Source organism: Apium graveolens, chromosome 4, assembly GCF_009905375.1.
Source record: "Apium graveolens cultivar Ventura chromosome 4, ASM990537v1, whole genome shotgun sequence".
NCBI classification, from domain to species: Eukaryota; Viridiplantae; Streptophyta; class Magnoliopsida; order Apiales; family Apiaceae; genus Apium; species Apium graveolens.
The window spans coordinates 287004123-287030278 of NC_133650.1; the positions used below are offsets into that span (position 1 = coordinate 287004123).

The 26156-nt window shown below is 32.9% G+C and overlaps 1 protein-coding gene across 1 annotated transcript; it reads right to left on the minus strand.

The window, feature by feature from the left end:
- Window positions 1-311: 311 nt before the first annotated feature.
- LOC141721153 (large ribosomal subunit protein bL35c) lies at window positions 312-3754 on the minus strand. The gene is made up of 3 exons (XM_074523918.1): window positions 3421-3754; window positions 3215-3331; window positions 312-528 (listed from the first exon to the last, which is right to left on the minus strand). The coding sequence occupies exons 1-3, from the start codon at window positions 3685-3687 to the stop codon at window positions 454-456; spliced, it is 459 nt and encodes a 152-aa protein (XP_074380019.1). The 5' UTR covers window positions 3688-3754; the 3' UTR covers window positions 312-453.
- Between the last annotated feature and the right edge of the window lie 22402 nt (window positions 3755-26156).

Here is a 26156-nt window from a genome sequence, read left to right on the forward strand (position 1 = left end):
GTTAATAGTAAGTTCAAATAATAAAACTGATACATACACTCGTAATAAATACACACATAATTAGCATTTTACTATTGCTCGTAAAGCCTCGCTTATCCAAGAACATACCCACATATCTTACTCATAATTCCTTGTCTCAAGTTTATTACTAAAATATTTTAAGCTTGTCAAAGGTAAGACTAAAACTGCTTTGGGGATGTGTATTGGGACTATTGTGCTTTTACCAGGTGAAGCAGAGAATAAAATGCACTCCTTATCATGTGCACCAGAAAAGTGAAGTGAGTTGCCAAAATAACTTAGGCACTTGAAAATGACAACCATAAGAAACAATAACTTATCAGCAAAAGCTTGTTTCAGAAGACGCACAGTATTACAACGGAGAAAGTTTGTCCTTTTACATTGAAATCTATAATTACCAGTTTTACATTTGGCTCAGGTCATACATGTATGTCTCTACTTCAATCGATTTACCTTCAGATACGGCAATGCACCGATGACATTGTTATAGTCACTGCGGTCAACTTGTAGCTGTGCAGAAAAACAAAAATTGTATAAGATACTAGACTGTGAACAGAGAACCAGAAGCAATTAAGGAATAATAGAGGAAACAGATTCTCTGAAGGTATTCGAGGTAAAGAAGCTTATTTTTAGTCATGAATAAGTTCTGTCATCTTTTCACTGGACAATCAAATTGAACAAATTCTAGTAATGATTTTTAATCGTGGAATCTTGTTGAGCACAGAGAAGGTGTATTTTCGTGAAAAAAGAGAGCTTATTATTACCCATCTACGAGGCAAAGACATTGAGACGGGATGATTAAGTCAACGATCAAGTAACATGCATATCGTTTGTAGTTCTTTTAAAATTTACAAACATGAACCTTAGATAGGCTTTTCAGACTTGTTTGTTGCAAGTGGCAAGTATGTTTGACTTGTTTTATCAAGTCTGCACTAATTTAAGTACCAAATATGAACTACTTGCAGGCTGTAGCCTATGCTTTAAAATATAACTGCCTAAAAATTGATAATAAAGGAAATGGTATGTCATGATAAAGATCATGTAGAACGAGTTGATAAAAACATCTGTCTCGTGTATAACGGGAGAGGGATGACTCTGCAAGTTGTCACAGATAGGATGGTGCAGAATGCTTGCGTATGGGAAAGGATCTATGCAGATAATTCATGTTTATTACAAATGATTCGAGTATGACTCTTTTCCAGTTACACCTCAGAATTTGTTCGACTACATATTTTCTATCATTATGCTACATGATATTTTGTAAAAGAACCCAACTATCTGATGTGCCGACCAAATACCTTATCATTTTATCTTTCTTCTTTTAACCAGTGCAATGAGCAAACTGATTCTACTAACTTGCAAGCACTGGATATCATAAATACAGTGCTCTACTTCACCTATCTTTTAGAACATGTCTGGGAGTGCTTATAAAGTTGTTAATTAACGAGTGATTATAATTAACTCCAAGAAAGCAACTTGTACTTGCGATAAACAAGTACTCGGTACACTAAAGAGTGTTATGGAATTGCAAGTAGTTGAGTACTAATCACTTATGACTTGTCTTCATCAAAGTTACAAATACTACACAGCATTAAGTATTACAAAGAACATTTACAGTGTCCTGTTATTCTAATACTCCCTCCGTCCCATTTTGTTTTTCCTATATTGACTTTCGGTACTGTTCACGGTAAGCGATTGACTATTAATTTATGTCTAATTTATAATATCAAACATAGTCATGAGTGATCTCGTTGGATTCGTATTTATCAGTACTTTAATACAATGAAATTTTTATATTTAATACTAATACGAATTTAAAGATATTAACAATCAAAAGTGTCCATTAGCAAACGTGTCCAACACAAATAGGAAACGTTTTTAGGGACGGAGGGAGTAGTTCTTTTTATGATCATATGTAAATTTGTGCTAAATCATTTATCACCAGAGACAACATCATGAAAGAAAAAAATATACCAATAAACTGATAGCATAACAACAAAGCACAATGGATATCAAAACAGCTTGTAGTACTGACAATATCAAAACATCTAGAAGCTTTATTGATTAGGATACAGAGATTTAATGACACGTGAACTGAATATCTATAGACATGTAGATTAATAAAGATACAGAGATTTAATGACACGTGAACTGAATATATAGACATATAGATTAAGAAGCTCAATAAATAGACATATATATAAATGATAACTTTTTTAGTGGAAAGGTGAAACAGTCTGCCTGATGATGAGAAAATCCATTCAAGACTATATTTGTTTAAATATAGTCAGGGCTCTGAATCTTGAATGCCCCTTCCAACTTCATCTTTAAGAGAGTTATACCGGTCTTCTAATTGCAACTTATTAGGCTGTTTTTAACTCTGAGCATTTAAGTACTGTTTAAGGTCCTCCTTACCTTACAAACTAATGTAGTTTTGTAAAGCTTAATGCTTCTACGTTGATGTAAAAAATATATGTTAATGTCGTCTTTAATGTTTTGAGAATATACCTCCACAGCTCTATAAAATTCAGGTTTCAGATACTCTAATACAACAACATTTGATTTGAAAGCTATTAGTTAAGAAGGACATTGTACTTTTCCGAACTAAAAGTTTTGAGCATTTTAGACACTATCCAACAAAAAAATATCCTTTCAGAAATTGACAATAAAATCCTAACTATCTCGGAAATTGATACAGCCCCCTCACAAATGTATAGACAAGTTCTTCAAAAAGCTCTAAGTAAATCTCTCTAACCATTATAACGGGCACAGTATTGCGCAACATATCTATTCCTTACCAGCAAATGAAGACAATATAATGTGGGCTATGAAGATGCTAACAATGAGGATAAGCCTGAAAAGAGGCAATAAAAACAAAAGACTACATACATAATGGACGCAGAGGGAAATTAAAAGACTCTGAACACAACGACCATTACACATTATAAAAAATGTGACTAGCCTATAATCAAATCTAGCAATCAAAGGGGCAACATTATCTTAGACCTTGCACTTAAACTACTCAATCGAGCAATCCTAATGTTGTACGCAAACTCTCTTCTTTTTCCCGGAATATTACATCACTCCCTTTATATACCAAAAAGTCTCTACTAGTATACTTGTAGTTTGAATATTCATTCAACAAATATACTTACACAACTACATAATTAAAAAGAAAGGAGAGGCAATGACATACCATTTTGGAGAGCCTCAACTTCCTCTTATTATTCTTCTTGGCAAGCAAATGTTGTTTCCCAGCTCTCCTCCTCACAATCTTCCCACTTCCAGTTACTCGAAACCGCTTCGCCGAAGCCTAAACACACACCAACAAAAAAACCCAAAAACAATCAAATTCAAGAACACATTTTTACTAAATTAAATATATTAAAGAAAAGAACAAACCTTGTGGGTCTTCATTTTGTAGCCTTTTGCAGAGACAACAGTCAAGGGTTTATGAATTTGAGTAGCATTTAAGTCCACAGAAAAGACCCCTTTGTGAACAAGTGGGTGAATGTGAGAAATGCATTGTGAAGATGATAGGCCAAGTGAAGAAACTTTCTTGATTGTAAAATTTACAATGCTGCCATTGATTTTGGAGGGTTTAGTTAAATGGGTCGGGTTGAAATTGTGAATGGAGAATTTTGTGGTGCAAGAAGCCATTGCTGCCATGGAGATGATGGGTGTGGATAGAAGGGGGTGGAATTTTGGATTGGGATGATTCAGGGGGATACTGTCTTTTCTCCTTAAGATAAGTAAACTTTTTTTTTTGTCAAAATAAATAATAATAAGTAAATTTCTCATTAAAACAAATTATTTTCATGAAAATAGTGTGGGAGAATGTAAAAGAAAATTATATAAATGAGAATATTGTATGAATAATAATTTTTTTTAAACTGTTATTAGAATTTTATAGGGTAAAATATGCGGAGAAATAAGTAAGAATACTATACGAAGAATAAAAAAATTTAAAATCAGTTACCATTAATATTTTATATTATAAAATATACGGAGAAATAAGTATAAATAAAATTTTATTTAGCCATCAAATATTAGAGTTGTCTTTCCCGAAATTTAAACACATAAATTTTATACGAGGAAACATTATAAATAATTTTATTTTTATCAATTGCGTATTTATTTTCAATTATAAAATATTATCTTTTCTATATGTATATTGTATATTTTATTATAAAAGAATAAACAAAATACACGATTTTTAAATTTCAATGACCCAAAATATTCACGAATTTGAGGAATATATATTTAATTTTTTTAAAATATTAACACTTCGTATTTTAAGTGGAATACACATTGTCAATATACATATCGAGTATTCACTATCAATGATAATAAAAGTGAATACACATGTTTAAATGTATGAATACACATGTTTAAATGTATGTTTTTTGTTAAATTTTAAAAACATATTCACACATTTGTCAAATATGTATTTTGATGGCCATAATTCTTTCGGGTACTTTGGTCATTTATATTTTAAAATAAGATATTTTAATAAAACACTTTATAAACATGTATTTGTACATATATAATGTGTATCACATTTATATTATTTTTATAAAAAAATTCTAAAAATTTCAAATTGGTATTCAAACTAAATATCAAATAACACTATGATTGGTAATGAACCCCTTTATTCATATAAATTTGATAAATATAAATATTATTGTCAAATCCAATGTCACGTTATTTAGGACGGAATTTTGGAACATAGTATCTCTACAACAACTCTTTCTAATATTACCTCAATTAAAATCCTTTAAACAAACTGAAAAACTTTATTTTAAACAAATCTTACAAATATTTATATTTACAATAAAAAACTCTTGCGAAATATGTTCATCTTAAAATAAATTTAATCTATTTGTTAGGAGAGTATAAATGTGTAGGAGATCTTGGTTAGATATCTTTAAATATAAACTTATAAATTTTTACAACATCTTAAATAATAAAAGTTATCATCTTTTTATTAAAAATATAATTACCTTTTTTGTTAAATATATTTGCAATTTTAATACGTAAATAATTTGACTTAATATTGATCATTAATCAACAATTTTTTTTTGAAAAAATTAACCAAGCATTATGATCGTGTAAACACTCAAAAAATTATGACTTCTCATTGTAAGATATTTCTTATGTGAATAATCTTTTACATAATTATGTATATGAATATGATATACAATTCGGAAGATCTACCACGTTTCTGTTGGGACAGATTTGAGCGGTTGAATCGAAATTTTAATTTTAAAAAATTTAGAAACTGAACTTGTAATATTCAGTAATTTTTAGAATAATAATAATACAATAATAAATAAATAAATTATACTTATATAAAGATTAGGATATTTAAAATTTGAATTAGACTGATGAACCTAAAATTTGGATTAGATTTGTAAAGCCCTCCAAACCCGGGTCAGAAGTTTGGGGCTCACAACACACCATAATATTTAAACCTCTATATAAAGTATTATATGCATTTGACCCTTCTGTACACAACCACGGATCGCAACAGGTTAAAGTATGAAAACAAACCACAACCTTATCTTTTATTACATCGTACCAAATCCCAACTAGTTCAACTTACAATGGCTAAGGATATCGTTGTTACAATCTTGCATAACCCACCTACATTATAAAGTTTATGCTAACTCGATCCAATTTAACCGGAAACCCTAGCTCGCACACTGGACAGGGAATCCTCGTTACCCACACTTTCTTCTTCAACTGTTGAAAACATAATTTTTTTTGCAAGAGTGAGCTTACTAACTCAGCAAGTAATAGTAGCAGCAATTGAGGTTAAACAATTACCAATTGAAGTGATTCAGAGTAATCAAGTTTCCGAATAAGAAATGAATAGAATTGGAGATTCACTTTTCATTTTAAAACCAAGATTAGGTTGCTGATCAGTCACGCACTAACCCCGAGCAAGGCTCCCAGCTTTGCTCTATACTGGATCCAAGGCACACATTGGCCTATTATGACCACGAATCTGGTCTGACCACGAATCTGGTCCACATTTATAAAACCATCCAATTCTAAAACAATTCAATATGATAACCAATGTAAATCAATAAGCTGAATCATAAACAACATTTATCTTGAAGCATAGGGTTATTCACAATACTATGTCGGTATAACAAGGAATTCAAAAAGATTGGCTTTCAATCAAAGAAAGAATCAGAAAGTAGAAGACCAAGGGTTCAAGGGTTTCAAGAATTGGTCTTCTGTGAAACAAGGGATAATGGTTGGTATGTTAAGAAATTCAATATCAGAATCAATATGTGGTAGATATGTATTTGTGGAGTAGTATCGTATGTGTATGGCTCGTATCTGGGAATTCAACAATCAATGGTTTATGAAAAATAAGGCTTATGGCTCAAGATCAATAAGAATCAGTGTACAAGGTTAAATAGTTTAAAGCACTTGCAATATAGAACAAGAAATATTTTGAATAATAGCGACATGTTATGAAAACAGTTCGAAAATATTTACAATATATCTTGAAGAGAAGTTCAGAAGTACTTGCCTGATCACCGACGATTTCCACTTTACTTGTACTCATCTAATAGTTTTATTCATCAACCACTTTTATTCTCTTTCTATGCTTTGCTTCTATTTATCAATCACCGATTCCCTTTTCTATGCCTTGCTGACTCTGCTAGGAATCACAAGTATCTATCAATTATTCATACTCATATTATTCTAATCGTCATATAGACGTCATAAGCTTTTATCTACCATCCGTTTCACCTAAATCCGATTTACGGATTAAAAGTTATGACTAAAACAGTCAAACCATAACCACATAGGCATATAACGCATCAATCATTGAACACGTAGCACATAACACGTAAGGTATTTGATCAAAATATTTTTTCAAAGAAGATTTGGGGTCAAAATGATTTTTCAAGTATTTATTACGAATTTTTGAACATTTTCCGGAATTAAAACGGGACTCTGAATCAATTTATAATTAAATAATAGGGTTCGAACACCCGAATCTGACTTTAAAATAATTTTATAATAATTAGCGAGCTTTGAAAATAATTTAAAATAATATTTTAAAGCTCGAAACTATTTTTCGGAATTTTTAAATCAATTTTAAATAATTAAATCTAATTATTAAAGCAATTAAAATTAATTAAATTAATTAAATTAATTAATCAATTAAATATAAAATAACCGATTAATTAAAATAATTAAAAACTAATTAAAATTAATTAATAAAATAATTTCGATTTAGTTTTAAATAAACAAATTATTAAAACAATTTTCTGAATTTAGAATAATTAAATAAATGTTTTTTTGATTTTTTTAAAATAATAAAATATCATTTTTATAATAAAAGTAAACAAATATAAATTTTAAACATTTTTAAAACAGAAATCTTGATTTTGCAAGTTTTAAAACAAAAATACGAAATATGCAAACTTTGTACAACTTCGGGGGTCAAACTGTAAAACTACAGTCATCTTCCCCCTCCCTGTCGCCGGGACGCCATGAGCTTTTCCGGCGACCTGATACCCGCCCAGAATTGCTCCAAAATGGTCGGGGATAAACTACACTTCCCTAGTAGTCGTTCTGCAGGATTAAAATTGCTGAAAAATCAAAGATTCGATCGGAACGATCGTTTGAAGTTTTACGCCGCCGCGGGCTCGGTTTTCCGGCGACGTCGTTCCCGGGACTCTCCATTACAACCAAGCACATGAATCGACTAAGTTTTTAACGATCTATCAATTGGTATCATCAATTTCAACCCAGAATCAACCAAATTAAAAGTCCCAATTTCAATTTAGAACATTCAAAGTTTAAAAACCCTAATTTCATAATCGGAGAATCAAACATCAATTTCTATATGTTATTGAACTCCAAATTTGAAGTATAATATACCAAAATGACCAGAAAAAGATTATCTACCCAATTATGCCATCAAATCATATCAAAAATATCAAGAACAAAAATTCATAATTTAATTCATAAATAATTTGAAATAAAATAAATAAATCAGAAAAATACCTTGATTCCTGCATAAAAACGGATGATTGATTGTGAAAGTACTTTTCGAGAGCTTCGTTTTGATATGCTGCACGCCTGAATCGAAGTTCGATAACGCCTTCGTTCATATGTTTGATTCTCAAGAACGTATCGGTTTCTAGGGTTTTTCTCTGTATTTACCGTATTTGCACTGGTTGCAAATGAATAAACGAATAAAATGAAATAATAAATAGGCTATATATATTTTTGGAATATTGGTTCGTTTTGGATCGTTTTGGATCGTTAAATTAGTTACTTAGCCGCTAAGTAACTGCAAAAATGATCCAATTTGATACCTGTATTGGATAATTATCCAAACCGGGCTTCCTATAAAATACTTTATACGAAAATAACGTAATATTATCCCGTCCTTTGAGAATACGGGTTTTGTTGATTCAGCGAAATGATTATCGTATCGAAAATCTTGCGCCGGGCCGCGCACGGGTCAAACCGTAATCCTGATTGAAAATGTCTGAAATTACCAGATTAGGTTAGGTAGGAGTTTTCGGAAGAGTTTCGAGTGGTAAAAATGTAAAAACAGTTGAAGTCGGACGATTCCCGGCTTTATAAAATAATTTTGTAATTATTCAGAAAATATTAATAATTTCATAAATCAATATAAAATCATGTAATAGTCCAAAAATTACCAGAAAAATACCGTAATTATCTATATTTTGTTCTGGTCAGAATAAAATTAACATACTTGTACTTTATCACATATAAGCATCCACATATCCAAACCAATCATCAAATAATTCACCAAAAATTACATAATAATCATATAAAAATTATTTATTGATAAAAATAATTACACGCGATATCCCGGATATTACAAGATTCTAATATGGATAACTTGTAGGTTAAGATATAGGGCACCATATTCTTATTCATTGTTTTTAATATCAAAATTCGTAGAGTTTTTGTACACAAAAATCAGAAATCTTGTAAAATTCATAGAAAATTCATAGTACGTCAGAATTCGTTAATCTTGGACTTTTCGGAAAGGACTTTTCGTTCTCTACAACTTTTGTATTTTGTATTTTTCAAGAAAATATTATTTAGAGGGTTAAAAAGTAGAAATAAGGATATGATCATAATTGAAATTGGGAGATGTTCGAGATTTAAGATGTTTCGTGTTTGATAGGTTACGAAGGATTGCATGTATGCTCTAATATGAATTATATGTTTTCATGATTGAGGTAAGTAACTATTCGTTGCTCCGTATTACTTATTTGCTTATGTGTTATGTAAGAAACTATTTGTTGCTCCGTATTACTTATTTGCTTACGTGTTCTGTAAGTGACTATCCGTTGCTCCGTATTATTGTATGACATTCGTTTGATTAGATGTCCTGAATATGTATGTAACTGTTCGTTGATTTGTATTTATTGTGTAATGTGCCATATTTTGTGTGAAATAATATAACTGTAATATCCCATATTTTTAGATATTATTTTTATAATTATTTGGAATTATTTATGTGATTTTATGTGAATTTTGGTGAATTATCTGATAATTGGAATTGATGTTTGGGTGTTTAGATGTGATATTATTTGAATATTTGAATTTTTATATGTCCAGAATAAAATATAGATAATTGTGATATTTTTCTGGTAATTTTTGGACTGTTAGATGATTTTATATTGATTTATGAATTATTAATTATTTTCTGAATAATTACCAAAATTATTTTATAAAGCCGGGAATCGTTCAACTTCAACCGTTTTTGCGTTTTTACAACCCGAAACTTTCCGAAAACTCCTTCCTAACCTAATCTGGTAATTCCGGACATTTTCCGTATTTTGACTTTTTCGATCCGGATTACGGTTTGACCCGTGCGCGGCCCGGCGCTATATTTTCGATACGATAACCATTTCGGTAATCAACAAAACCTGTATTTTTGAGAGACGGGATATTTTTTTATATATTATTTTCGTATATAGTATTTTATAAAAAGCTCGGTTTTGATAATTATCCAATTCTGGTATTGAATTATATCGTTATATCTGTTACTTAGCGGCTAAGTAACCTATTTTTGGATCCGATATGATCCAATATGATACGTGTTACATGTTTAAAATGTATTTATATGAATCGATCCGTAATTTATACGCGTGGTTACTTGCGTTACTCGTTTTACGTGAATCTGGTTGTGTTTTATAGATATTCGGGGATTTCTGTTTATTTAGGAATCGTCTCTCTGTTTTAAAAATTAACGAACCAGGACCCTACCGGGACGGCAAACCCTACAAAATTCGTGTTTTTATTTTTTTTATAAAATCAATCGTATTTCAAATGCCCAGTATTTCTACAATTTTTAAATATTCGCAATTTTGGGAAATTTTGATACGAATTTTACATTTTACTGTTTTTAAAATTATTCCCCGTAATTATAATTTTGGGACTTAATTATTTTAATTATGGGAATAAAAACACCCTTAATTGATTTTAGGGGTATTTATTTTTCAAAAATATAAATAGCCTAAATACTGATTTTATTTTTATTTTTATTAAAAACAAAATAGAAAATCAAGAACTTGAGTTTGGGGGTGAAAATCCATTCTTGTTCTTCATCCAATGATCTCAGGAGCTTCAATGATCCGTTTTTGACATTTGAATACTCAAAATGAAGCCCTGTTCATGCTCGTTCTATTGATATGAACATCATCAACAAAGGTTGATTTCTCTTCAATTCGATTTTTTTGTTCTTGGGGTCGAATTTCGTTTTTTTGTTTACAGTGATTGTTTGATGAATTCGATGATTGGGTTAGCTTCATATGCTAAATTACAGTCGATTTATATAGAAATTTGGGTCGTTTGAGTGCAAAATTGTACAAACCGAGTTCTTGGGTTTTGGTATTTTTATCTTTTGATTTCGTGGATTGTTTGGATTGTTGTTGTTGTTTGCGATGATGTAGATAGATTGCAAATGTTTAGAGGTTTAATTCGAGTCATAAATCGTCGAGTTTGGGTTAAAAATGGCAAGGTCCGTGTTTCGGCCGGATAAGGATTCAACGTCGCCGGATTCCTTGGCGATTTTGGCCGGAATCCGGGTTGTGTTGATCTTCTGTTGATACCAGGGTGATTGTTAGACTAGGGGACCGATTTAGAGCAAGATCGAGGCAAACCGGGCTGTGCAGTTGTGTGAACGGACGTCGCCGGAATCGACAAGAACCGCCGGTTTCTGGGTAGAGCCCAGTTTCCGGCCGGCGTTCTTGATGACCCGGCTGGCGACCCGTTTTATTACAACCCCGACCCGAGTTCGATCCTCCTAAACCCTAACCCTAATTCACTTTCTGTTTCCAGATTTTCTGTTTTAAAAATAATTCAAAATTCATTTGAAATTCCAAAAATTGTTTTTAAATTCAAAAATTAATTTAGTTAATTATTTTAAATAGTTAACTGAATTATTTTAATTCTAAAAAAATTATTTTCTTTTATTATTTTCAAAAAAAAAAATTTCAAATTTGATTTAATTATTTATAATTTATTTTAGTTAATTATTTATGGATTTGATTGATTGATTAATTCATTTAATCAATTAATTTTATTTATAAATGGTTAAAGAAAATATAATTATTTATAATTAAGCCAAATAATTCCTAATAATTATTTTGGGCTTTTAAAAATATCTATAGAGTATTAAATATTCAATTAATACAATTATTAATTGAATTATTCGTATTTTATTCGTAAAAAATCAACCGTGCGTCTGTTTAATACGAAACAAACGCGTACAGACTCAGAAAAATATTCCGCTTTCATTAAAAATACTTTTGAGACCCAAATCATTTTGTTTCGAAAGATTACTTGTTTTAAAAGTCATTCTAAGTCGATTATTGATCGATAAATCGTATTTTGACCCAATTTCAGTTTTAAACGTACCCAGTCCTGTGTTATATGAATTAGGTGATACGTGAGTTATGTGATTACGTGTTATATGAATTATGTGTGTATGTGGATCAAGAGTCCTGTGATTGTCTGTTATATTTATGTGTGGGCTATCGTATGGGTAGACGATAGGGTTTTAACACGCAATTCGTTGAGTGATTATCGATTAGACGATTAAAAGGTTATTTTCTAATTATAGATGCGAGTCTTTCAAGATGATCAGGACCAGATGGAATGATATTGGGTAGCTGGCTTCTAGCAATCGCAGGAGCAGCATATCAGTAAAGTGTTGAAAAGAAAGACGGTGATATTTTAAGACAGAATGTCAGAATAGATGTGTCATTGCGAGTGTGACTAACTGCTAAAACCCAAAGGCAAGTATCCCTATCATCACTTATTGTTCAAGTGATATTTATTTTAAATCTTATCATGCAAGTATTGCTTTTCCTATTCTCAGTTCAAGATAGATAGATGTTTTACATATCGCTGAATTAAATAATTATGTTTATGCAAATACTCATCTGTTATTCTATGTTCAGAATAGTCAAGTGATTTTACTTATCCAATTATCGGATTTATAAATGTTTTGGATTTTGATAAAAGTGATTTGGTTGCGAATATTCCTACCCAAGAATTGGGGGAATAAAATTATTTCGGGTGTCGGTTATTATGACCTCATTTCAATAAAAGGTTTTAAGATTGGATTATAATTGCGTAAGTAACCGGGACGGACGGTCCAGCGGAGGGCTATTTCTAAGTGCCATATGAAATATTATGACACCATTTTGCCACAGGCTAGTTATGCCTTTTATTTGAGTACTAGTGATTTTGGGGTCACGTTTCTATGAATCATGACCTTGTGCTATCACACGGGCTGATCAGCATGTGATAGTACGTCCGTCAGAAAATGATCCTAATCTAAATTATCATATCATTTTTGATATTCATAGAATAAATGATTTATCAACTGTTTCTGTTTTGGAATAATGGTAAAGTGCAGTTTTGATTCAGATTGTGATTTATGCTGATACTTACGTTGTTGTTAAATATCAAAGGTGGTATTAGTATAGATGAATGATGTTGACTTCAGTATGGAATGTTGTGAGCATCAAAGTTCGTATTGATATCTAATTTGATATGACAGCAAAATAAGTATTAATTTCCAGAGTTCGGTTTTGAATAATGTTTATGATTCAATCCATAATCATTGTTTCATGTTATTGTTGTTTACGATATTTCCGTAAACACTATTTTACGAGCTTTGCTCTCGTCAAGATTCAAAGTATTGCTGAAGCATTTCGCTCAAAAATATCAAAATGGTTTTGAATATAATTAAGGAATTAAATATGGGATTCCTCAACTTAGGTTTTATGATTCAGCAATTATGATTTTAAATGTGTTGCTCTGATGCAGATGTCGGTTTTATATCAAACGACCCTATATTTACTATAATGATCTTGCTGAACATTTCTTCCGCTCATACTTGCCTGTTTTTAAATTTAACCTCCAGTGAGGATTAGCTTGCTGTTTAGCCGCGTAATTCGAGGAAGCAAAGAAGAAGCTTTTCGAAGGTGGTTGGTCCAGGGTTTGCGGACTAGTGTAAGTTTTATTATGTAAAGTTGTTTATATTATATTATATTATAGTTGTGTATTTTATTTAGGCCTAGTATACTTCATTTCGAAGTTATACTAGCGGGTTAAGTTTGGATATTGAGAATTATTGAAAAGAGTTTTAAAAGAAAGTGAAAAATTTATTTGTGGAATTTGGATATCTTGTTTCTAGAACTGTAACCTTAAAAGATCTTGGATTAGTTTGGGGTCATAAATGATAAATATCTTCCGCTGGCATTTATTTATTGATTAAACATGTTGATTTAGATTGAGGTTTCATAGTGACGACCAAATCCTCTGACCCCGGATTTGGGAGCGTTACAGGTTGGTATCAGAGCTGAGGTTATAGTAAACTAGAAACGAGAGTGTGTAAGAGTGTGTATAGCTATGTGAGGGCGTTTGAGCTCATATCGAGTTCCTGTTGGACTATTGGATATAGTACCAACGAGTAAGTTAAGATAGGCGCATTCATTTGAGATGATTGTGCTGAGCTGGATGGAACTCCGGGAAGCTGCAAAATTCTATTCTGGAATCTACCGAGGCTGCTACGATTTGACGACGACGAAGATTCTTGATATCCTCAGAACATGAAGAAGTATCTATAATCGGATGACGAGTCAACATAAGAGTTCAAATAGAAGATAAGTATTAAGACTTTGGCAATACCTTCTCTTTCTATAATTTCTTTTTACCTCTCTTAAAAGAGGTATCTGTTAGAGGATATATTTCCTAACACCCGTTTATTCATTTTGTGCCAGAATTTTGTTCTCTGGATTTCATTTCCTTCAGAAATATCAGCTTTGGAATCTTTTTAGTTTTATTCATTTAATTTTGAATTCCTTTGATATTCTTTTATTCTGACTGAGATGAACAACCCTACCTATAGGGGACACAAGGTATACCTGTCTGTGTGATAGGAGTTGGATGGGACGCCATCACTTGTGTGTGTTGTGAATACATGAAGGTTAACAACCTTTAGTAGTGTTTTAATTTGGACACGCAATACCAAGTTCATTTGATCATATTGGTCTCTCAGTTATTCTTTTATTTCAATAATATCTATTTTCACAAATTCAGATTTTATATCTTTTCTTTTGAAATTCCATCATTTTATCATCTCAAACATTCGAAGGTATGCCAATCAAGTTAAGTTGAGTATCCTGGTCAAGTCAAAGTAAAGCGATGTGATGGAATTACGAAGGACGACAGTGGACTGCAATGCGATTAGAATATCAGTGGCATATACCGAACTCGGTCTGTTTCTTTATTTCTCTCTCTATATCTCTCTTTCTTTTCTTTCTCTTTATCTTTCTCTCTATTCTTTTCTCGCAAGTAGTAAAGGGAATTCTATTGAAGAATTAATCAAGAGGTGTGAATGGAACAGTGGTGCACAGTGAAGCTCCTGTAAAAGTTTTATTATACAAGGAATACAAGATTTATTTGACATTATGGAAAATTGAGGTTATTTGGAAATGGAAAATTTGTGATAAGATCCTTAGTGCTCTCTTCTGCTGATTCCGAGGACGGAATCCTTATAAGGGGGGTAGATTGTAATATCCCATATTTTCGGATATTATTTTTATAATTATTTGGAATTATTTATGTGATTTTATGTGAATTTTGGTGAATTATCTGATAATTGGAATTGATGTTTGGGTGTTTAGATGTGATATTATTTGAATATTTGAATTTTTATATGTCCAGAATAAAATATAGATAATTGTGATATTTTTCTGGTAATTTTTGGACTGTTAGATGATTTTATATTGATTTATTAATTATTAATTATTTTCTGAATAATTACCAAAATTATTTTATAAAGCCGGGAATCGTTCAACTTCAACCGTTTTTGCGTTTTTACAACCCGAAACTTTCCGAAAACTCCTTCCTAACCTAATCTTGTAATTCCGGACATTTTCCGTGTTTTGACTTTTTCAATCCGGATTACGGTTTGACCTGTGCGCGGCCCGACGCTATATTTTCGATACGATAACCATTTCGGTAATCAACAAAACCCGTATTTTTGAGAGACGGGATATTTTTTTATATATTATTTTCGTATATAGTGTTTTATAAAAAGCTCGGTTTTGATAATTATCCAATTCTGGTATTGAATTATATCGTTATATCTGTTACTTAGCGGCTAAGTAACCTATTTTTGGATCCGATATGATCCAATATGATACGTGTTACGTGTTTAAAATGTATTTATATGAATCGATCCGTAATTTATACGCGTGGTTACTTGCGTTACTCGTTTTACGTGAATCTGGTTGTGTTTTATAGATATTCGGGGATTTCTGTTTATTTAGGAATCGTCTCTCTGTTTTAAAAATTAACGAACCAGGACCCTACCGGGACGGCAAACCCTACAAAATTCGTGTTTTTATTTTTTTTATAAAATCAATCGTATTTCAAATGCCCAGTATTTCTACAATTTTTAAATATTCGCAATTTTGGGAAATTTTGATACGAATTTTACATTTTACTGTTTTTAAAATTATTCCCCGTAATTATAATTTTGGGACTTAATTATTTTAATTATGGGAATAAAAACACCCTTAATTGATTTTAGGGGTATTTATTTTTCAAAAATATAAATAGCCTAAATACTGATTTTATTTTTATTTTTATTAAAAACAAAATAGAAAATCAAGAACTTGAGTTTGGGGGTGAAAATCCATTCTTGTTCTTCATCCAATGATCTCAGGAGCTTCAATGATCCGTTTTTGACATTCTAATACTCAAAATGAAGCCCTGTTCATGCTCGTTCTATTGATATGAACATCATTAACAAAGGTTGATTTCTCTTCAATTCGATTTTTTTGTTCTTGGGGTCGAATTTCGTTTTTTTGTTTACAGTGATTGTTTGATGAATTCGATGATTGGGTTAGCTTCATATGCTAAATTACAGTCGATTTATATAGAAATTTGGGTCGTTTCAGTGCAAAATTGTACAAACCGAGTTCTTGGGTTTTGGTATTTTTATCTTTTGATTTCGTGGATTGTTTGGATTGTTGTTGTTGTTTGCGATGATGTAGATAGATTGCAAATATTTAGAGGTTTAATTTGAGTCATAAATCGTCGAGTTTGGGTTAAAAATGGCAAGGTCCGTTTTTTGGCCGGATAAGGATTCAACGTCGCCGGATTCCATGGTGATTTTGGCCGGAATCCGGGTTGTGTTGATCTTCTGTTGATACCAGGGTGATTGTTAGACTAGGGGACCGATTTAGAGCAAGATCGAGGCAAACCGGGCTGTGCAGTTGTGTGAACGGACGTCGCCGGAATCAACAAGAGCCGCCGGTTTCTGGGTAGAGCCCAGTTTCCGGCCGGCGTTCTTGATGACCCGGCTGGCGACCCGTTATATTAAAATTCCGACCCGAGTTCGATCCTCCTAAACCCTAACCCTAATTCACTTTCTGTTTCCAGATTTTCTGTTTTAAAAATAATTCAAAATTCATTTGAAATTCCAAAAATTGTTTTTAAATTCAAAAATTAATTTAGTTAATTATTTTAAATAGTTAACTGAATTATTTTAATTCCAAAAAAATTATTTTCTTTTATTATTTTCAAAAAAAAAAAGTCAAATTTGATTTAATTATTTATAATTTATTTTAGTTAATTATTTATGGATTTGATTGATTGATTAATTCATTTAATCAATTAATTTTATTTATAAATGGTTAAAGAAAATATAATTATTTATAATTAAGCCAAATAATTCCTAATAATTATTTTGGACTTTTAAAAATATTTATAGAGTATTAAATATTCAATTAATACTATTATTAATTGAATTATTCATATTTTATTCGTAGAAAATCAACCGTGCGTCTGTTTAATACGAAACGAACGCGTACAGACTCAGAAAAATATTCCGCTTTCATTAAAAATACTTTTGAGACCCAAATCATTTTGTTTCGAAAGATTACTTGTTTTAAAAGTCATTCTAAGTCGATTATTGATCGATAAATCGTATTTTGACCCAATTTCAGTTTTAAACGTACCCAGTCCTGTGTTATATGAATTAGGTGATACGTGAGTTATGTGATTACGTGTTATATGAATTATGTGTGTATGTGGATCAAGAGTCCTGTGATTATCTGTTATATTTATGTGTGGGCTATCGTATGGGTAGACGATAGGGTTTTAACGCGCAATTCGTTGAGTGATTATCGATTAGACGATTAAAAGGTTATTTTCTAATTATAGATGCGAGTCTTTCAAGATGATCAGGACCAGATGGAATGATATTGGGTAGCTGGCTTCTAGCAATCGCAGGAGCAGCATATCAGTAAAGTGTTGAAAAGAAAGACGGTGATATTTTAAGACAGAATGTCAGAATAGATGTGTCATTGCGAGTGTGACTAACTGCTAAAACCCAAAGGCAAGTATCCCTATCATCACTTATTGTTCAAGTGATATTTATTTTAAATCTTATCATGCAAGTATTGCTTTTCCTATTCTCAGTTCAAGATAGATAGATGTTTTACATATCGCTGAATTAAATAATTATGTTTATGCAAATACTCATCTGTTATTCTATGTTCAGAATAGTCAAGTGATTTTACTTATCCAATTATCGGATTTATAAATGTTTTGGATTTTGATAAAAGTGATTTGGTTGCGAATATTCCTACCCAAGAATTGGGGGAATAAAATTATTTCGGGTGTCGGTTATTATGACCCCATTTCAATAAAAGGTTTTAAGATTGGATTATAATTGCGTAAGTGACCGGGACGGACGGTCCAGCGGAGGGCTATTTCTAAGTGCCATATGAAATATTATGACACCATTTTGCCACAGGCTAGTTATGCCTTTTATTTGAGTACTAGTGATTTTGGGGTCACGTTTCTATGAATCATGACCTTGTGCTATCACACGGGCTGATCAGCATGTGATAATACGTCCATCGGAAAATGATCCTAATCTAAATTATCATATCATTTTTGATATTCATAGAATAAATGATTTATCAACTGTTTCTGTTTTGGAATAATGGTAAAGTGCAGTTTTGATTCAGATTGTGATTTATGCTGATACTTACGTTGTTGTTAAATATCAAAGGTGGTATTAGTATAGATGAATGATGTTGACTTCAGTATGGAATGTTGTGAGCATCAAAGTTCGTATTGATATCTAATTTGATATGACAGCAAAATAAGTATTAATTTCCAGAGTTCGGTTTTGAATAAAGTTTATGATTCAATCCATAATCATTGTTTCATGTTATTGTTGTTTACGATATTTCCGTAAACACTATTTTACGAGCTTTGCTCTCGTCAAGATTCAAAGTATTGCTGAAGCATTTCGCTCAAAAATATCAAAATGGTTTTGAATATAATTAAGGAATTAAATATGGGATTCCTCAACTTAGGTTTTATGATTCAGCAATTATGATTTTAAATGTGTTGCTCTGATGCAGATGTCGGTTTTATATCAAACGACCCTATATTTACTATAATGATCTTGCTGAGCATTTCTTCCGCTCATACTTGCCTGTTTTTAAATTTAACCTCCAGTGAGGATTAGCTTGCTGTTTAGCCGCGTAATTCGAGGAAGCAAAGAAGAAGCTTTTCGAAGGTGGTTGGTCCAGGGTTTGCGGACTAATGTAAGTTTTATTATGTAAAGTTGTTTATATTATATTATATTATAGTTGTGTATTTTATTTAGGCCTAGTATACTTCATTTCGAAGTTATACTAGCGGGTTAAGTTTGGATATTGAGAATTATTGAAAAGAGTTTTAAAAGAAAGTGAAAAATTTATTTGTGGAATTTGGATATCTTGTTTCTAGAACTGTAACCTTAAAAGATCTTGGATTAGTTTGGGGTCATAAATGATAAATATCTTCCGCTGACATTTATTTATTGATTAAACAGGTTGATTTAGATTGAGGTTTCATAGTGACGACCAAATCCTCTGACCCCGGATTTGGGAGCGTTACAATAACAGTTTTCGGAAATCCCCAGTCTTAGTCATGTATAAAAATTAGACCCGATCACTGGATAGTGTGATACATAGAACTTAGAACTAGTTTGTGCACATTCCGAATACATCGATACCTTGTTAAGCTCCAGTTTCGCTTGAAGAGGGACGTAAACTAGTCCCCCATCGTATAAGAATTAGAACCCGGTCACTTGGGAAGTGTGGCATAAAGTATAATATGCCGGTCACCGGAAAAGTGTGGCATAAGGTGTGATTTAGGACTGGGGGACTAAAGATAAGAATTTTTTATTAAGATTTATTGATTAATTAATAATTTTGATGATGTGGATTATATAAAATGTTGTGCGCTTTGTTTTGATAATTGTTGTAGAAAATATATTGTGTGATCTTTGTTATTGAATATTTGTGTAATCCAATATGATCTATGTTATGTGTCGCATGTCTAAGCTGTGTTTGAAAAAAATATAAATATATTATTTTGAGCCGTTAAACGGTAGTTGCTTGTTGGGCTTCGCATCTCATTCTTTCAATTTTCATATTTCTTCTAAGATTAGAGTTGGATATCGTTGGAGTTCGAGGACTTAGGATTGGAGTAGATTGACTTTTGGATTTCCGTTAGCTGCGCTTTTGTAATAGTCATCTTTGTAATAGATTTTTGGATTAATTATTATATTATATTTTAATTTTCATTTTAGATTCGATGATCCTGAAGTGTAGGCTATTACAGAACTCAATTCAAATGCTATAAAATTTGATCACGCCCGATTGATTCTTAATGAATTGATTCGATTTTCGTAAATACCAAAATAATTTTAAAACTTGTGATTTTTCATTAAACTAAAATAGAATTGTTTTAATATAGAAAATTAATATGTTGTATATATAATAACTTAAAATTATACAATAATTGTTTTTTTCTAAAAAAATGGAATATGCTAGTGAGTATATGATACATAATAAATATATTACATATGTTATATAATAGACTTCTATTAAATTTCTTTTAGTTTAGTTTATTCTCCGATTTATGATTTTTGAAACACAATCCAAACTAAAACTATTCACTTTTGTATAAATTAAAACAAATCCATATCAAGTTAATAAAAAAATAATCAGAAATCTCATTTTAACTAGTTTGATTATGTCCATTTGAACTGAAATATTACCTTCAAGTTAGAATTGAACTTTTTAGATCAAAATAAAAAATCAAAAGGGTTTAAGATTCTAAAATTAATTTTAGATTTTATTATTCTCAATAAGACGGCTTTATTCATTCGAAACACTTCCCATCTTTATCCAAAACTAAGTCAGATTTCAATGCACAAATTAAGGTAATTTTTGTAAATAGAGGGGTTATTTATTTATTATAAAAATATCATTCAATTTTTATATACAAAATTGTAGTCATTTTAGATAAATTTTTTAAAGTTAATTTTAGTAACCTTTTCGTCAAATCAAAACACAAGTATTAAACTGCAAAAATAAAATTTAAAAATTATTAATTTATGAATTATTTATTGTAACTTATTATAATTAAATTTTTAAATAAATACTATAATACACCATAAAACAAATTTTATCGGAGATAAAACTCAGTTGACTAATAATCTAATATCACCATTTAACATCGCATGTTGGAGCATTTTAGAAAGCAGTCAATACTTTGTGTTTGTGTTACTTTGTGTTCGTGTTCATCTGTGTGTATAATCTATACTATCTATACTATAATATAATAACCAGGATGGATATAATTTGGTTTAACGGTTATCCCCCATTTTAGTTATTAAAAATATAAATAAATATTATTTTCCATCTAATAAATTACTAAATTGCTAAAATATTAGACAATGTCTTTATCATCCTAAACTACAGTCACAACTTATCCTCTAATTATTTTATTACTTTTATTATAAATTTATTATTATCATATATTTATATGAATATTGATCGGTCATATTTGATAGTGGCCCAGGGAAATCCCAATAAGAGGAACCTAGGGTCCAAAATGTAAAAGAGGCCACCCGGACACGTGTCCTCATCCTGACCATCCAGGTCACCGAGATCTGGAACCTTCCAACGGTCCGGATCTAGGGATACGTGAGCCAATCACAGACGTCCAGGTGTTCCATGGTTCTGAAAATTCACCAACAGCCAAGATGATAAGGTACAAACAACCAAAACCCTAAACTTGAAGCCTATAAAAGGCCCTTAAAAGAGATTTTAAGGGGTTACTCATTCTATTCTCTTACACACCTATACACACACCACATATATTTGAGTAATTCTTATTCTACCATTCTTCTCCAAAACCTTGTCTCATCTTCACGCTTGAGGTGCCGCGGGGACGCCATCCCCCATCCGGTTCTGTTTTGCAAGACCCCAATCTACAGCTTAGCCACTTACCCTCCCATTCCTGAACAAATGGAAACCGAGTCCGGATAGAGTGAGGAGAAGAGCTCGGAAAAGGATTGGAGTTATCATTGGTGCTAGAAGGAGGGGTAAACTTCCGTTCAGTGGTGTTGTTTATTTCAGTCACGACACTCCATCCAGGAGACCAGAATCCCGTGCCTCGACAAGATTATTGCATTGGGATCTACTTTGCTTAGCATTCATACTTTTAAGGAATCGTTAGTAGATAGTTTGGCAATAGTTGTTGTATTTTATGAGAATATATTTGGCTACTAATGTCATCACCATAATTTAGATCTATTCTTACTTGATATTAGGCATAATGACTACAAGAAAAAGCAAGGTTGCCGCTCCCGGGCCGGTTCTGGTTGCCACCGTCCCACCCAGTGACAGAAAAATTAAGGAGACCGAAGATGGGCTCCCCATAACCCGTACTTCGTCTCAGGCCCTCCAACCAGGAGATAAAGTATTAACTATTGAAAAGGCAGCTCATTAATATGCTGAAATATTTGGAAGAAAACATGACCCCAAAATAAATCCAAGCCGTTATTAGCCCATGGAAGGAGAAAAACCAACTAAAACCAGAAACCCGTCCTTGGAATCAAGAGGAGCATTCTGGGGAAACCCGTGGCTCGGCCCTGGATTGAATTTCTAAGAACCTGAAAAGGCCAACTGAGGATATTCAGGAAGAGATTCAAAGGGCAACACTTCGCGATCGAATCCGGAGAGAAGAAGAGGCAAAAGCTAAAGCCGCGATTGAGAAAAGAATCGTAAAGGAAGAAGCAAAGTTGAAGAGAAAAGCCCACAAAATCCATGTCTCTTCTTCAGACTCTGAACCCGAGAAGAAAATAAAGCAGGAGCAAAGGGCCCAGGCCCTGTGTGATTTAAAGAGAAAAGTTGAAGGCGACGTGGAGGTGGGGGTGACAACCACCCCTTTCACTAGGATGCTGGAATCCACTCCCCGGGAATCAGGGCTCAAACACTTCTATTTCGACTCATTTGATGGGTTGGATGACCCCGAAGAGCACCTTAACTACTTTGAGCAAATATCGAACATCTACGACTATAGTGACCTAACGAGGTGCCATTTTTTTGTATTAATGCTGAAGGGTGGAGCTCAAAAATAGTTCGACAGAATTCCATCCCGGAGTGTAGATTCATGAAAAGACTTCCGAGAGATCTTCCAAAAGAGATTCCGGGTCAATCTCATGAACGAGTTGCAGATGTTCCATCTGGAAATAATTCAACAGAAGAGCAAAGAATCGATCCCTGGATTCATCAAGAATTCCAAGAAGTTGTCAATCAACTCTCCAACCTGGAAGAAAAAGATGCCATCAACATCTTCCGAAGGAACTTGCACTTGGTTTCATGCGAAGGATATGCCAATGACTTGATCCATAGAGAACCCTTGAGTCTTGCTTCGACATATGCCTTAGCCTCAAAGCTCATAAAGGAGAATGATTTCCTTAAATCCATGAAGACGAATCAAAGGATCAATGACGATGTCGAGTCCCCGAAAAGAGGTTCATCCTATAGAAAAGATAAAAGGTTAAAAGTTGACAGGCATTCCAACTACATTCAACACTCACAGCGAACCCCACCCCGGAGTGGTTACACAAGACCTGAGAAGAATGATAGAAAATCGATAGCTAAAAGAGAACCCAAACCAGAGCCCGAATGGACGCTTCTCAAGAGGTACCGGGCTGATATCTTAAGGGAAGTTAAAGGAAATCCCTTCTGCTATCCCCCAAAACCACTACTCACACTCCCGGAGAACAAGGCGAAAGACAAACATTGTGAATACCATGAAGACAACAGACACACGACCGAGAACTATTTTTCCTTCAAAATATTCATTAAAGATCAAATCAAGAAAGGAAACATAAACCAGTATGTATGCAGAAAGCCAAATGACAACTATAAAGCCCCGAGAAATGGCAAACACGTAGTCAACATTGTCATAGGGGGCACGATATCACCACCCCGAAGCCCGGATATGAACAATGATGTCATGATGATCCATCCCTTTTGAGACGAATCAATTTATTTCTCTTACTCGACTATGATGGACCGAACCTGGAACATAAACAAGCGTTGGTAGTAACCCTGGTGGTTGTGAATAATGAAGTAAAAATGATTCTAGTTGATAACGGTTCTTCTGCAAACATAGTTTTTGAACACACACTCAACCGGATGAAACTCGACCATCTACGCATGGACCCTTACCTCGAAGAACCAGTTTATGGCTTCAGGAACTCTATGATTCCTATCCGGGGAGTTATTTACCTTCCTGTCACTTTTGGAACTGCCCCCAACAGGTCTCTTATGTCATGAATTTCTACGTAATAAGTGCATCATCGTCTTAGAATATGATCTTGTGAAGGCCTACTATCACTAAACTCCGGGTTATCCCATCGACTAGATACCTAAAGCTCAAGTTTCCCACCCCGGACAGAATAAGGGAACTCAAAGGGGATAGAGAAATGGTAGTAGATGTTATGGGCAAGCTTTAATCATGGCAGAAACAGAACACAAAAACATAAAGAAGGCCATGGCCCTACCCAAGGGACAAAGCCGAAAGAAGCACCAGGAATATCTCAATAAAAGGCCAAGATTGGATGTGAACGTCATAAAAGATTCAGGATATAACATAACCAACACAGATGCCCGAATACAAAAGTATGTTGAAATAAAAAAAGAAAACCAAGATCGAACCGACCTCACAAACAATAGATATAGAGTTTAACCTCGGGAACCCCATCCGGAAGTGGAAAGTCGGAAAGGGCTTAGAGTCAAGCTTTCATAAAGAGATTATAAATCTGTTGAAGGAATATGCCGATGTATTCGCATGAAGCCCAGAAGACATGAATCAATGGCGATGTATAGCTTAGATGTTGATCCCAAGCAAAGGCTGATCAAACAAAAATGGAGAAATTTTACCGCAGAATGCCAACAAGCAATCGATAAAGAAATAGAGAAACTCCTTGAGGCACACATCATTTGCGAAATTATATATCCGGATTAGATGTTCAATGTGGTGCTGGTCAAGAAATCGAATGGAAAGTGGACGATGTGTGTTGATCACATAAGCTTAAAGTTTACATGCCCAAAAGTTTCCTACCATCTCCCTAACATCGACCAGCTGATTGATGCAACCGCGGGGCATGTGATGTTAAGTTTCATGAACGCTTTTTTTGAATACAACCAGGTCAAGATGGATTCAAAGGACACTGTGAAAAGACCCTTCATTACTCACCAGACTACCTATGCTTTTATCATGATGCCGTTCGAACTCATCAACACCGGAGCAACCTACCAGAAAATGATGAACACCATCTTCAAAAGTCAAATGGGAAGAAACATAGAGTCATACGTCGATGACATAATCTCCAAGTCCACAACAATCCCAGACCATATCAAAGATCTCAAAGAATATTTTGACAACTTGAGAAAATACAATATGAAGCTAAACCTAGAAAAATGTGCATTTGGGGTGTCCGCAAGAAAGTTTCTAGGTTTCCTGGTTAGCGAAAGAGGAATTAAAGAAAATCTGGAGGAGATTAATGCTATCATTGAAATAAAAATTCCCCGAATTCAGAAAGATATTCAGAAATTATCAGGATGCCTTGCAGCACTTCGCAGGTTTATCCCAAAACTTGCGGAAAGATGCCTTCCATTCTTCGAATTGCTCAAAGGAGCCTGAAATAAAAAGCTAATAGAATGGACTCTAGAGTGCAACATCGCATTTGAAGAATTCAAGAAGCATCTTATGAACCCTCCAATCCTATCTAAAGCTGAACCCGGAGAACCCATTTCTCTCTACATTGCGGCCGGTCCAAAGGCCATCTTTGTTGCGCTTATTCGAGAAGAAGAAGGAACTCAAAACCCGTTATAATACATAAGCCAAGTTCTCAAAGATGCTGAAACTCGGTACCCAAACTTGGAGAAGTTTTCCTTGGCCCTCGTGCACGCAAGTAGGAAACTAATGCAATACTTCCAAGGCCGAGAAATCAAAGTGTTCAGTGACCAACCTCTAAGAAAGATCATTCACAAACTCGACACATCCGGGAGGCTCGTCAACTGGGCAACTGAACTCAGTCTGTTCAATATAACATATGTACCCTGTACAACAATAAAAGCTCAAGCTCTGGCAAAATTTATGATGGAATGCACTTTTCCTGAATCCCCTTCACTCAAAATAGCGCCGAATCAAGCGAAAGAGGA

What these genes read in the sequence shown, in the direction of transcription:
- LOC141721153 (XM_074523918.1), bottom strand. Translation starts at nt 3,687, where the DNA reads ATGGCAGCAATGGCTTCTTGCACCACAAAATTCTCCATTCACAATTTC. An exon ending in ACAAAATGAAGACCCACAAG is followed by an intron (nt 3,332 to 3,420) that starts GTTTGTTCTTTT and finishes GTGTGTGTTTAG; the next exon opens with GCTTCGGCGAAGCGGTTTCG. An exon ending in AGTTGAGGCTCTCCAAAATG is followed by an intron (nt 529 to 3,214) that starts GTATGTCATTGC and finishes TTTTCTGCACAG; the next exon opens with CTACAAGTTGACCGCAGTGA.